The 14,801-nt window shown below is 40.1% G+C and overlaps 1 protein-coding gene across 3 annotated transcripts in view; it reads right to left on the bottom strand.

The window, feature by feature from the left end:
• Positions 1-4,226, bottom strand: part of LRRK2 (leucine rich repeat kinase 2) — a 137,334-nt gene extending 133,108 nt beyond the window's left edge. For 2 of the 3 annotated variants that reach the window (XM_023256946.2, XM_045061649.1), the window contains exons 1-2: positions 3,939-4,226; positions 3,598-3,683 (exon numbers count right to left, since the gene is read on the bottom strand). In XM_023256946.2, the coding sequence (XP_023112714.1) occupies positions 3,598-3,683; positions 3,939-4,092 (240 nt within the window). In that variant the 5' untranslated portion in view covers positions 4,093-4,226. The remainder of the gene's footprint in view (positions 1-3,597; positions 3,684-3,938) is intronic. The other variant, XM_045061648.1, reaches the window with a different exon arrangement.
• Between the last annotated feature and the right edge of the window lie 10,575 nt (positions 4,227-14,801).

The following is a 14,801-nucleotide window of genomic DNA, read 5'->3' as shown; positions in this document are numbered from 1 at the left end:
GCTCAATAACAACAGCATGAGAATTTCTGCGCATCCAATGAGGGATAATGGCACAAGTTTGTTGTTTACAGGAATAAACAAGGTATATTTCCTAAAATAAAAATGATTCCACAAGATCTCTTTACAACATTATTTCTTAATGTTTTCTGAATTAAGCATGGATTGCTTTACTCTGCCATTACATCCTTTTACATAATGTCAAATTGCTTGAAAAGGCAGCAATTTCTGACAGCTATTTTTACCTATATTTAAGTAGGACATCCTCCTCCATGTAAGCTGAAGAGACATTGACAATCCAGCTGTCATAGAAACTGGCTATTTTTGTGCTTGCGTAAAACACACTGAGAATTTTTCCCAAGTATTTAAGAAAATAACATTCGGAACAGCTTCCAGTGGAAAATAAATCACAAATCACATAGAATGCACTACTCACTTCTGTACCTGCATGACTGGCTCAAGGAGAAAACCTGTTTTGTTTTGGCTGGTGAATAAGGAGCATCAGTAATTGCTTTGCAAAAAGACTGAGGCAACTGAACCTCTAGGATTAAAGAGAATCACTGGCAGCAGAGCAGAGGTAACAGGTGACCCATTAACCTACTCAATTAAAAGCTTATCTCCCAGAGAGAAGGTTCCTATCCCATGCAGTTATAATACAATTAAATTGGTAGTTTCATTTATTGTAATTATTCCGTAAATTCCAGCATCTAATTAATGCACAATGGCAAAGAGTCTAGGGGTTAAAGGCAATTTTAGTCACTCTCATTTATTTTGCTCCCTTACTTCAAACGTTGAAACTGTGGATAAATACAAGTAACGTAAAATTAAGGAGCACAGAGAAATGATGAGATGCCTGTCAGAAAAAGGAAAATACAAGACAGCTAGCCTAACTACTAATTCCCTAAAGACTGTCATTTATTAAGGGGCATTAATAAAATATAAAAAAGACCTTGAAAATGCAAATTTGGAATCTGGAATATCATGTTAAATGAACTCTAGAAACAAACTTTTTTTTTAATTTTTTTAATATTTACTTATGTTTGAGAGACAGACAGAGCCTATGTGGAGGAGGGGCAGAGAGAGAGGGGGAGACACAGAATCTGAAGCAGGCTCCAGGCTCCAAGCTGTCAGCACAGAGCCCGATGCAGGGCTTGAACTCTCCAGCTATGAGATCATGACCTGAACCAAAGTCAGACACTTAATCAACTGAGTCACCCAGGTGCCCCTGGAAACAAACCTTAATATTTACTTTTGAATTCACCTTACCTTCTTAAATTCATCATTCAGTAAGTTTCAATTCCGCACTTCCAACTAATTCAATGTAGAAAGCATTAAAGAATATCTGTACTAATTATGCCACAAATATGAAGAAATTTGAAACAAAAAAAAAACCCACTTCCTTTTAAGTGGGGCATTAAAATATCAGTAGAGAGCGGCGCCTGGGTGGCTCAGTCAGTTAAGCGTCCAATCTCACGCAGGTGAGCAGTCATGATCTCAGGGTCTGTGAGTTCAAGCCTTGCGTCGGGCTCTGTGCTGACAACTCAGCCTGCTTCAGATTCTGTGTGTGTGTGTCCCTCTCTCTGCCCTCCCCTGCTTGCTCTCTCTCTCTCTCTCAAAAATAAACATAAAAAAATGTTTAAATATCAGTAGAAAGACCTGTTTCTACATCTGTTTCATAAGACCCATGATAATTAAAATTGATAATGTAATAGTGCCTGGCTTGGCCATGGTATTTGCAGCAAACCACTGTGTTTCTTACTTGCACAAAAAGCTTGTGAATTCAGCAGCTAGTGGACTACACGGTGGAAAGTGAATCTGAAGATATATGAAGACTTGAGTCCTGGCTCTGTCATTAGCTTTGTGATCCTAACTGAGCTACTTAACTCTGAGGTAAAAGTGGCCAGTGAGATTTCTGAAAGGACACGGAGATTCCAGTGAGAATCAAATGATGTCAAATACATAACGCATTTTGCATACTGATACACGTATGGCTCTAAAACTAATAATTTCATTCCATTAAATACCAAATCAAAAGACAATTCCTTATTTCCTTGCATCCTTTGTCTCTGGTACCCACTGGACAAGGATATCAAGTGACATTCATAACTACTCCAGACAAACATGTCCAGGCTTGGGCAGCTTCTAAAACAAAGAATGAAATGGTGCATATGTTCCAGCTTCCCCTGGATTCTCAAGTTTAGCACTGTCTCCTCTGCACCCTGCAGACCAAGCCCTCCCAGGGCCCTGAGGATTCTGAATTTCACCCAACAAGGGGACTCTCTCTATCGAGCATGGAATCCAAGGAAGACAGGCTGCCAGACAAGGCACTTTTGAACACCAAAGCAGAGGCAAGTAAGAAGGGATGATGTGGGTGGAGAGCAATGTGACTCATATTTCATGGGCAAAATTCAGACACTGGGTGCTAAATGGAACATTGTCTTTATCATGCCTCCATCTTTTCATGATTTTGTCTGCTAACAACTGAAAATCAATAGTCAGATGAGAAATATTTCAGTTGAAGAAAAATTAAAATAACCATTTATCCCAGGTAGAAATATCCTCACAGAATGGGGCGTCTGGGTTAAGCAGTCGACTTGAGCTCAGGTCATGATCCTGGGGTCTGTGGGTTCAGGCGTTGCATCAGGCTCAGTGACAGCTCAGAGCCTGGACCTGCTTCGGATTCTGTGTCTCCCTCTCTTTTTACCCCTCACGCTCTTTCTCGCTTTCTCTCTTTCAAAATAATAAACATTAAAAAATATTTTAAAAAATAAATAAAGATAAAGGAAGGTAGGTGTATGGTTCATCCAAACCAGACATAGCTGGATACAGAGATGAACATAAAAGATGAAGGTAGATAGACACAGATTTGGAGATCTCCAGATAATTTCTTACTTCTGTTTAACCTCTCCAGTATTAAAAAACACTGGCTTTCTGACTACACCTTCACAGAATTCAAAGTTCAAATCTCTTTCCCTCTAGCACCCATGCAGAAGCATGCAAATGACAAAGCTGCTTTCAGTTCTCTAAATCTCAAAATCTACAAAGGAAGTTAATACATTAGGCAATAATTTGTTTTGACTGTAAATCATCCTTAACTATCACCTCAGGACCCCTCTTTTTTAACATATTTGAGGTATTTAGCAAATTTGCCAGTTACGTCTTTTTATTAATTTAACTATTACTAAACTTTCTTACTGTTACTTATTCTCCCTTCCCAAACTATTCACTCTTGTGTCATCTCTAAGACATGCTGTACATTGGTAACGATTCTTGGAATAATTTGATTAAATGCTGATGAACTCATCCAGCCAATAACAGAACTAAATCTCAACCCATTAGTATTTCCTGCCCACCACCAACCATGTTCTGTAGGTCTGTGGTATAAATTCATCTCTACAAAACCATTAGGGGGCATTCAGTGGGCCCTTTCGCACCATTAACATTTGATAATGATTTGACAACCCTTCCTTCTTAAAGTCACAGTCAGTGGTCTGTCAAGCCAAATGTCAGAAATAACCCAGCACTTCTGGGCACATCATATTGACAGAAAAACATGTTTCCAAAGAGAAGGGGGAATGGGCAACATGAAAATTCCTTTACCTGCTGCACACTAGCGACTCTCATATACAAGTCCAAGACGATCAACACAGGCACGTGGACATTTTTGCCTTGAAATAACTTGGAGGCTGGAAAAGAAGGGGGTAAGGGAAAAGAAGCAAAGTGAGGATTCACGCACCCCCTTTTGGGTCGGAAACAAAAGTGGGCGCAAGACCTTCCTGGTATTCTCAGCTCCTTTCTTGCCCTAAGGAGTAGAGAGCGTTTGTGGCTTCTCAAGAGTCCAGGTCTGTGCAGCTCCAAAGTGCGAGAGAGAAAGTTTGCAAAAGAGGCAGCGCGGGTGTGGGGGATGGGGGGAAGCAAACAGTTTGCTTGCAGATGATTACCGTGGTCCGCGTACGTGAACACCAGCAAATCCTCCAGAATTTGGACCAGGGTCTCTATCTGTTTTCCTTCCTGGACATTGTTCAGCCTGACTATCAACTTCTTCAGAGTTTCCTCGTCCTCCTCCTCGCACCCCTGACAGCTACCACTGGCCATGATGCACCCTGCTCCAAGCCGACCGTCCCTCCCGCACGAAGGCCGGCGGCCCGGGCAAGGCGCAGGGGCGCCGCTGCGGCTCTCGGGGACGAGCGCAGTTCACGGCCCGCAGCCAGCGCTCCCCGCCAGCCCCATCCGCACCCGCGCCCGCCTGTTTATGAGGAAGGCGGCGGCTCCCCGCCCAGCTCTGCCCTCCCTCTCTGCAGCCCTCCTCCTCGGCTTCCTCCTCCCCCACCCAGGCTCCAAACACTAGCTCAGGGGCCTGCGCGAGGCTCGGCCGGGGTACGGCGCCCGGCAGAACCGCGGCGGGCGTGCGGGTCGCCGCCTGAGCGGGGCCCCGCCGGGGAACCGCGGCCCCGGCCCCCGCGCGGGCCGAGACCCGAGACCCGAGACCCGACCCCCGACCCCCGACCCCCGGAGGGCGCCGCCTCCCGGGACCGGATCCCGCTCGCCGTGGCGGCGCAGCCAGGAGTCGCGGAGGAAGAAACTGACTCAGCGCGCTCGGCGGGCTCCCAGGCCCGGAGCCCCGCAGCCGCGGCGGGAGGAGGCGCGCGGTCTGCAGCCCGGCGGGCGACCCGCCCCACCCCGACCGCCTGAGCTCCTTCTGCCCCTCGGAGGGTCTGGAAACTAGGAAAAAAGGAAAATGAAAGCCTCCGCCTATCTCAGATCTAAGAATAGAAATCTGGGCGTTGGGAAAGGAGGACACCGCCCAGTTGGCCCCTTTTAGGAAAACATGTTCCCCCTATAGGGAGATGAGTAATTCTCTACCTCCCCCCCTCCCAGGGATGGAGAGAGATTTTTGCAATCAAAATGAGCCCAACTGAAGCCTTTTTTCTATGGTTGTTGTGGCTTTTTGTAGGGAAGGAAATAATCACACACACACACACACTTATCTAAGCTCTGTTGGCTTAGTAAGTAAGCTCTGTTGGCTTAAGTAAGTCCACTAAACTTAACTTTTCAGGAAAATTTCAGTTCGCACTCTGTAGGGTCTTCGTAATCAGGGCACTCCAAAGTAATCAGTCCTCAGCACTATTAAAACTAAAGAGAAACACTGGGGAAATGAAAATAAAAACAGAAAACCAGAAAGGGTGAAACATACAATCCGATACATTGTTCCCTTGGTACTGAAAAAAACTTAGTAGTGTCTGTAACCCTAAAGTAGAAAAAGAAAAAATAAAAAGTACCAAAGTAAAGTGCTTTTCAGGAGGAGAAACCTAAGCCAGAAAGCAAGAGCCGGTGTCGACAAGGCTAGACAAAGATGAACTACTGCCTTCAGATGATCTGTCCTGGGGGTCATACACAGAAGTTAGCTCTGCAGCTTTAGATGGCTTGCTTTTGCTTTAGTTGCCTTATCCTGATGGCAATCCTGAAACGGGTAAGAGGACTACTTATCCTTGTACTAATGAGGACATTGAGATTTAGAGTTGATAAGATAAGACGATTGTAAGAGTCGCACTCACGGATAGGAAGCTGAGAGCCTTGACCCAGGTAGTTCTCTTAATGCCAAGCTGAAGGTTCTGTACACTCTACCCCTTTAATCACAATGAGCTAGGTTTCCTAATATGTTAGTAAATTTGCAAATTCTAATTCAATCTCAATATTGTGAATATGCTATGTTGTCATGAAAACGTTTTTATCTTTCACAGACACATGCTAAAATTTCAGTTCCAATGAGAGAACCGCTAGGACTTGCTTCAGAGTAATCCAGGAGTGAAGAAAGGGGTGATATATATAGATGGAGGTAGAGATGAAATAATACTAACTTTTGAATCGACAGTGGTTGAACATAGGTGATGGGTTCATGTGGTCTCTGGCACTATTTACTCTGTATAAATTTTCCACAATGAAAACAAAACAAAAAACTCTCAACATTGTTATCTTTATCTTACCTGCATTACATCCTTTTCTAATTGGTTTCTGAACTTGTTTCAACTTCTGACTAACCGATCAATATCTCCAACCATTCCTAAAAATTCTCCCTTCCATGCCTTCCTCCCCTTTCCTCTGATTCTGTTTCTCCTCCCCAGTCTGCTGGATATTTTCTTGCAAAAAATCAAAAACTACCTCCCTTCCAAAGAAAAATAAATCTAAATAAAAAAGTGTCTCCTCTTGTCCGCAATTCTTTCATCCACCTCTTGACTATTGAATACTGTGTGTTACCCAGATTGTCGGAGAGGTAATACAGAAACATAAATTCTCTGCGGCAAGCATTCTGTCAAACTACTGCAGTGGTCAGGTAAAGTATCTGCTTAGCTTTCAAAAATGTTAAATTGATTAACTAAAATCCCAAGACACATTAACTCTGCAGATAGTTAATAGGACTGAAAAGGAAGGCTACAGGCAAAAATTCTTGATAGGGGTGGTGTTCAGTGGAGAATAAAATGGTGCTGGAATATTTGGTTAACTTCCTAGGAAGAAAAAAATGAGATACATGGCTAATTACAGCAAACACTAAAACAAATTCCACGTGAATAAAAATGTTAAATGAAAATTATTTTAAAGAGAAAATATAGATAATAGTTATTTAATCAAAATTTTATGGGGAAACATAAAAGCTAAGAAAAAAAGCACAGAAGATTAGTATATGTGACTCCTTAAGAACTTAAATTTTCTACTGTCAAGGAAAAAAATAGGAGTAAAAAGCAAAGGATAAACTTAAAAAAGGGGACAATACATATAAAAAAAAAACAATTAGACTTAATCTTTTAAAAGTTCTTACAAATCACTGGGGGAGGGGGTGGCAGTGGGAGGAGGAAAGGCACTCCACAGATATCCCAGGAAAAAAATGGGTTAAAGATCTGAACAGGACATTCACTATGAATGGACAATAAAAAAACTATGTTCATAACTATACAAAAAATTGTATTTGTCAACATTAGTAACATACAATGATACAATGTAATTCTCTGTGTATGTGTGTACAATAACAATAGTGAGAAAGTAAGAGAACTTGAGAATAGATGTAACATTTTTTAAATCACTTGTGAAGAGGGGCGCCTGGCTGGCTCAGTCCGTTGAGCTTCTGACTTCGGCTTGGGTCTTGATCTCACAGCTCCTGGGTTCGAGCCCCGCGTCGGGCTCTGTGCTAACAGCTCAGAGCCTGGAGCCTGCTTCGGATTCAGTGTCTCCCTTTCTCTCGCTCTCTGCCCCTGCCCCACTAGCGCGTGTGTTCTCCTCTCTCAAGAATAAACATAAAAAAATAATAATAAATAAATCCTTATGAAGAAATTATTAAACTATGTTAAAAGGCATTAATAAGGGATAAATAAATAGATGGACCATGTCAATTAATGAGAAGATTAAATATCAAAAGGATGGTAGTTCTCCACAAGGTAATAAAAACAATGCAAGTCTAATGAAAATCTCAGCAAAAAAAAATGTTATAGATTTAAACAAGAATGAAGGACCTAGAATATCCAAGACACTTTTGAAGAAGGACAAAGTGAGAGAATTGCTCAATTAAACATTGAGTCAGGACCTCCATTGCCTTTTGTTAATTTTCCAGAGGAAAAAAAGTACCAATGATTGGGTGGGATATGGAGCAACCAGAATACTTACACAGAACTGGTAGGGGTGTAAATCAGGACAATCACTTTGAAACAAATAAGACAGTATCTAGTAAAGCTGAAGATGTGTGCATCCTATGACCCAACACTTTCTCTCCACAGATATCCTATGGGGACACTCACATATGTGCAAGGGAAGTTGTATAAAAATGTTCAATGCAAGGATGCCTGGGTGGCTCAGTCAGCGGAGCATCTGACTTCAGCTAAGGGCATTATCTTGCTGTCCGTGAGTTCAAGCCCCACATTAGGCTCTGTGTTGACAGCTCTGAACCTGGAGCCAGCTTCAGATTCTGTGTCTCACTCTCTCTCTGCCCCTCCCCTTCTTACTCTCTCTTTCTCTCTCTCTGTCTCTTTTTCTTTCTCTCTCAGAAACAAATAAACATTTTTTAAAAATTTTTAAAAAGACTAAAAAAAATGTTCAGTGCAACATTTTTGCTTATAATAAAAATGAAAACCACTTGAATGTCCCATCAACACTTATATTGCATATATTTATATAATGGACTTATATAAACCTGTGTAAATTATTGAACTAGAGCTCCATGTATCAACATGACTAAATAGCAGAAAGTATAATACTAGGCTTTTATAAAAGTTACAGTAGGATACATATTCTACTATGATATCAATACTCTAATGTTATAAAACATGCAAAGTTGCATCTACTTTAGGGATATATACATATGTAGTAACAGTACAAACATTATACATGGGAATAATAAATTCTAGCTAGTGGTTATCTCTGGGGAAAGGAAAGTAGAAACACACCCAAGAAGAATTGGAAGCTACAATTATGTCTGTAAACTTTTTCTCTTAAGCTTATTATTGGGTACATGAATGTTCATTATATAATTATCTATACTCTATATTTCTAACTTATTTCATAATAAAAACAATCAGATGTATGTGCAACTTCCCTGGTGCTCAAAGTAATCAATAAAGCAATAGGTTAATTCTTTTTACTCACCAAATTAATAAGTCTTTGAAATTTGTGAGCTTGTACATGAGGACAGAATAAATTGTTCATAACATATAAAACTGTGACATAAATTTATAGACTTGATCCAAATTTTGCTAATAAATAATAAAAATGTACCTGCCTAATGAAACTGCTGAAAATAGATAAAATAAACTCATGTGTAACAGTGGTTCTTGTTAGATGATAGAATTACAAGTGATTTTTATGATATTTATACTTTTTCTGTGTTTTTCAAGTTCTCCACAGTAAATATGTATTACAACAAGAAATAAGGCAAAGTGATTTATAAAATACAATTTTTTACCTTAAAAGTAGAAAACTTATTTGGAGAATATGACTTACTGAAGTCCAGTGGACTCATTGGATATGTGCTATAATTCAAAAGTCTACATAGCCCACAGATGATAACCCAAGTAATGTAGTCTAATTCTCAGAAATATTTCATGGATGTCGTATATTCCACAGAACATCTTGGATTTCGTTCTATACCCACACCCTGACAAAAGAGTCTCTGGAACAGAACAACCCTTCCATGAGTTTCCGGTACTTGGTGGAATAAGTGAATGAATGGCAATGGCAGACCAGAGGAGTAAAATGATCTTCCCAGAGTCATCACTAGAAGGCAGAGCTGAACTGCATCACACTGAGTTCTTAGATTCTGCGTCCAGACTTTTTCCATCACTTTGTTTTTTTCTTGTTTTTTTTTTTTTTTTAGGTGAGTTTCATTAAGCCAGAGACAGGCTATCTAATCACTGAACCCGCACTTACCCTTTATCATCTGTGCCTTATTTATTCAGAAAGCAACTTTCTTTTCTGGTTTCTGAACTACAGATAAAAATTACAGCTGTGCTCATGATATGATATTTTCCTATCAGTTGCAATAATCTCTCATTAAAGTCAAATCTGATACTCTGAGATTATAACAGCAGAATATCTGTAGTCTTCATGCTTGGTTTTCTCAGGAAAACAGCCTTCCAAATTTATATGCTGTTATCATATCCTTGTTTAAAACTTTTAGAAGTGCATATATATATTAAGGGTGCCATAGAAAAACAGAAACAAAAGCATAAAAAATTAACCCAATATCTATTTCACCCACAATAGATCATTGTCCATATGATGCTGGGCACCTTATAAGTAATTAAAAATATTTGGGGGATTAAATAAAATAAATTCTTGATCACGGTACTTAACCTCTGCTGGTAAAATAATGTTAAGTATAAAAATAATGAAATGATTAATATTTATTATTACATTCTTTTATAAGAAAAAAAAGCTACTAAAAATTTCATTTTAGGAGAAACATTGTTTTTACCACCTGATAAATAAATGGTATCTTTAGAAAATAGTTTCATGGGGCACCTGGGTGGCTCAGTCGGTTGTCAGACTTCAGCTCAGGTAATGATTTCACGGTTCATAGGTTCAAGCCATGCATTGGGCTCTGTGCTGACAGCTCAGAGCCTGGAGCCTGCTTGGGATTCTGTGTCTCTTTCTCTCTCCACCCTTCTCTCTCTCTCTCTCTCTCTCTCTCTCTCTCTCTCTCTCTCTCTCTCTCAAAAACAAACATTAAAACAAACAAACAAAAAAAGAACGTAGTTTCATATCCCTAACAAAGATAGTTAGAATATAAAGGCACGTACATACTTGGGTTCCAAATGAAGAGATACATATTAATCTTATCTTCCACCACTAATACTAGTTTCTGGAAAATTTAGATGACTATCCTAAGTGGATGTTTTTTTTTTTTTTTTTTTAAGTAGACTGCATGATCAGCACTGAGCCCATCGTGGGGCGTAGAACTCACAACCCTGAGATCAAGACCTGAGCTGAGATCAAGAATCAGACACTTAACCAACTGGGCCACTCAGGTGCTCCCTAAGTGGATGATTTTATTTAAATCTGTTGTAAGGAGCATACATCTTTCTACACTATTTAAAAATTTTTATTGTCGAATTAGTTTGCAGTAGTTTTTTGAGATTAGTAAGAAGACAAATTTGGACCATAAACAGAAGAATATTCCCGGATATTCAGTCAGTAAGTCAACAACTACAGTAGGCCCCTTTAATCTGCAGTTTCACTTTCCGCAATTTCAGTTACCTATGGTCAACTGCAGACAGGAAGTAGAGGATCCTCCGTGGGTAGGTCAAAAGCAGCCTAAGGGTACAGCACAATGCCTGCCTGAGTCTTTCACTATACTTCACCTAGCCCAGGGGCATTTTATCTTCCACATTAGCACAAGAAGACAGTTGAATACAGTACAATAAGATATTTTGAGAGAGACCACATTCACATAACTTTTATTACAGTATGCTGTTATAATTGTACTCTTATAGTTAGTATGCTAATTTCTTACTGTACTTAATTTATGAATTAAACTTTACATAGGTGTGTTACCTCAGAGATATTGCAGGTTCAGTTCCAGACCATCACAATAAAGTGAATATTTCAATAAAGTGAGTCAAATTAATATTTTTGTTTCCCAGTGCATATAAAACTTACGTTTATCATACACCACAGCCTATTAAGTGTGCAATAGCATAATGTCTAAAAAAATGCACATACTTAATTAAAAAATACTCTATTGCTAAAGTAGGTTTACCATCATCTGAGCTTTCATCAAGTCATAATCACAGATCACCATAACAAATATAATAATAATGAAAAAGTTTGAAATGTTGGAGAATTACGCAAATGTGACATAGAGACACGAAATGAACAAATGCTGTTGGGGAAATGGTGCTGATAGACTTGTCTTTGCAGGGTAGCCAAAAACCTTAATTAAGGGGAAAAAAATGTAGAATCTGTGAAGCACAATAAAACAAGGTATGCCTGAATAGAGGGCTCAGTAGTATTTGCGGTTTTAACCATTCAGTGAGTCTTGGAACATATCCCCCGCAGATAAAAGAGGACTGCTATATTGTATACCTACCCAGTTTGAGCTCTGCATTGTGTCTTAGGGACCCAAAAGACACAATCTGTACTCTATAGTAGCTCACAGTCTAGTGAGACCAATTTTCAGACAATTGTGAAGCAATACAACACAGTTATTATTCTAACGGAAGAAAGGAAAGGACCAAGACTGCCTAGCAAATGTTTGAGGCTTGACGAAATCACCATGCATGTCAACAGAGGAAGAGAGGGGACCCTGGAATGTGAGGAGTGAAAGAGAAACAAATGGCCCAGGAGGTATACAGTGAGGGAGTGAAAGGAAAAATAGGGGAGAATGGAGGAAAGTATGTGGAAGGGGAAGTGTTTACCAGTAAGGTCAAGAGCAGGAAAGACTTAAAAGTACCCTTTGAATTGGGTAACACCGGAGAACAGTTCTGCACAGTGGTGAAATCTAAAGCTCAATTACAGAGATGGGAATGCATGAGTGTTTTACAAGTGGTGTTAGTCTTCAGGTATTATTTGGATATTACTGAGGTGTTGTTTTTCACATTGTATATGTCTGTAAGACGACTCTAATTCTTGCCTCTGATTATCTCTATATTGGAATGTTAACCTTTCTCCCTAAATTAGCATTTCTTTCCATTTACAAGTAAAACTCCTGCTAAAAAAAAAAAAAAAAAAAAAACCCAAAACCTAAGTTGCCACCAACAGTTGGAAAATTTATTTGTTTTATTGTGAGCTAGAAAAAGAACCAAGAGAGAAAAATATTGACACAGTCCCTTACACCCCAGGGGTATGTTGTTACTGGCAGCCAGAACATGGGAACCAGAGAGAGGAGCTCCCAACCCCCTTAAGAACTTGGGGAAAAATGAGGCACAAAATCAACAAAAGCAGAAAAGACCAAAATGATACATGGAAATCATTTCAGAGAAACACCTTCACCCAGATTAGCAACACTATATTTACCTAATGAAATATATTAACATATCTAAAGAACAAATGTATTTATCTGATTGGTATTGGAGGTCAACTAGGGAAATATAGGTGAAGAACAAAATAGGTAAACTTTAGTGCTCATCCAGGAGAAGTCATTGTTCGGATAAACTCTGACAGAACGGTGAAGCAAAAGCAGACTGCCCTGTTGGATAGCATGTCTTGACCATTAGCTTTTGAACCCTCTGATGAAGTTATGCTATCACCAAGATGAACACAGGAAGGCAGAAAGGAAAAAAGGAAGGAACCTATGAATAAATAAATTACTTCAACAGTTGCTTAGTGAGTATCTGTTATGTGCTAGGCATATAACATAACTGTTTAGTTAAAACTAAACATAGAGTTTACAATCTAGGGACGTTACAGTGCTGAGTAGCAAGTACTGTAATGAGGGATGTATAAGTTACTATAAGAATATATTAAAAAGAGAAACTTTTTGGATAGAAAAGTAAGATGACAGAAGGCCAAACAAACCCCCCAAAAGCTCTGGAACTGAGATGGCCCTCAGGGTTTTTCTGAGTTGTGATAACGAGACCAAGTCTTTATTACTCTATGCGGACCAGCCATTGGATAGAGGCAATTTTTGTAGTGGAGAGTGCCGACCTTGTGTAAGAGAATTCTCTTCAGCTAAGATAATTCTGAGAAGGGACTACAGCTGAGAGCTGTCTGCTAACAATAGTCCCTGCAGCTGGCAGAATAAAGCTTTCCAGTCCTCAAGGCAGATCTAGTAGTTTAATCACAGCATGATCACAAGAGAGATGGGAGATAAATCTGGGAAGGTGAGCCAAAACCACATCATGGAGGGCCTTGTAAGTCAGCGACTTCGGACTTAACCTAAGAACAACAGAGTGGGTACTTCAGAGTTTTGCTTAAAATAGTGATGTACAAAGATTTGTGTTTTCGAGTGATCCCTATGGCAGGGTAATGTTTTAGGGTGGAAAAGAGATTGAAGGATCAAACTGGAAGAAAGAAGATTGTGTTTGGAGACTTGTGAAGGAAACCAGGAGAGAGATTATGGTAGCCTGAATAAGGCCATGGCAGTAAGGATGGATTTGATGAAGGATGGATGGATGGGTTTAATGGATTTGAAAGAAGTTTTCATCACAGAATAGATTGAATTTGGTTATTAATTTGATGTAAAGGTACAAAGGAGGAAATATGAAACTTTACCAATTAAGTGAGAACAGTGTCGGGACACCTGGGTGACTCAGCCGGTAGCATACGACTTCAGCTCAGGTCATGATCTCACGGTTTCTGAGTTCAAGCCCCAGGTTGGGCTCTGTGCAGACAGCTCAGAGCCTGGAGGCTGCTTGGGATCCTGTGTCTCCCTCTTTCTGTCCCTCCCCTGCTCGTGCTCTTTCTCTCTCTCAAAAATAAGTAAACATTATTTTTTTTTAAGTGAGGGCAGTGCTGTTTATCAAGCCAACAACCACCAGAAATGGAGCAAGGCTTAGCACGGAGGGGAAAGGAGGCAGGGAACAAGTTCGGTTTTAGAATCATAGTTGTTGTGTGTCTGTAGCAACATACAAATGGTAAGTGGTTATAGCTATGGGTCAGAAGCTAAGAGGAAAAAGTGGGCTTATAGATAGGTTTCCTTCCAACTTAAAAATAATAAATGACTCAGAGAAAAAAATGAAATCTTCCAGGAAAAAATAAAAATAAAAAGCTATATACTAGCAAAGGAGCACTTAAGACAAGAAAGGAGGAGTCCAAAAAAGATGATAAGGAGTAGCCAAAGAGTTAGGAGGAACATGCCTGAAGAATGAGGAGTAAGAGACCAGGGAGACAATGAGCTCAAGGGACATGTGTGCCACCATGTGTCTGCATTCGTGGCAGGGAGATCAGTGGTTCCCTTCTGAGAGAAATGCCAGGAGAGTGGTGTGGGCTGAAGCCAGACCACAGGGGTCAAGAGTCAATGAGTTCAACTCAAAATTCAACTCTGGCCAAGAAAGCATATATCCTGGAGGTGGTTTTGGGGTGGCCTCAAGAGTAGGGTACTTCAGGGACACCTGGGTGGCTCAGTCGGTTAGGCATCCGAATTCGGCTCAAGCCATGATCTCATGGCTCATGAGTTCAAGCCCCTCATTGGGCTCTCTGCTGTCAGCATAGAGCCTGCTTCAGATCCTCTGTCCCCCTCTGTCTCTGCCCCTCCCCTGCTTGTTCTCTCTCCTTCTCTCAAAATAAATAAAAATTTTAAAAACATTTTTTTAAAGAGTAAGGTACTTTGTATTTTCTTATGATATAGAAAGTTAGAGCAAAGGGCTGAGGGAATAATCTATTGA

Source organism: Felis catus, chromosome B4 (assembly GCF_018350175.1).
Source record: "Felis catus isolate Fca126 chromosome B4, F.catus_Fca126_mat1.0, whole genome shotgun sequence".
In the NCBI taxonomy this organism is placed as follows: domain Eukaryota; kingdom Metazoa; phylum Chordata; class Mammalia; order Carnivora; family Felidae; genus Felis; species Felis catus.
The sequence above is the reverse complement of the archived record's forward strand: the minus strand, read 5'-3'. Positions and strand labels throughout refer to the sequence as shown.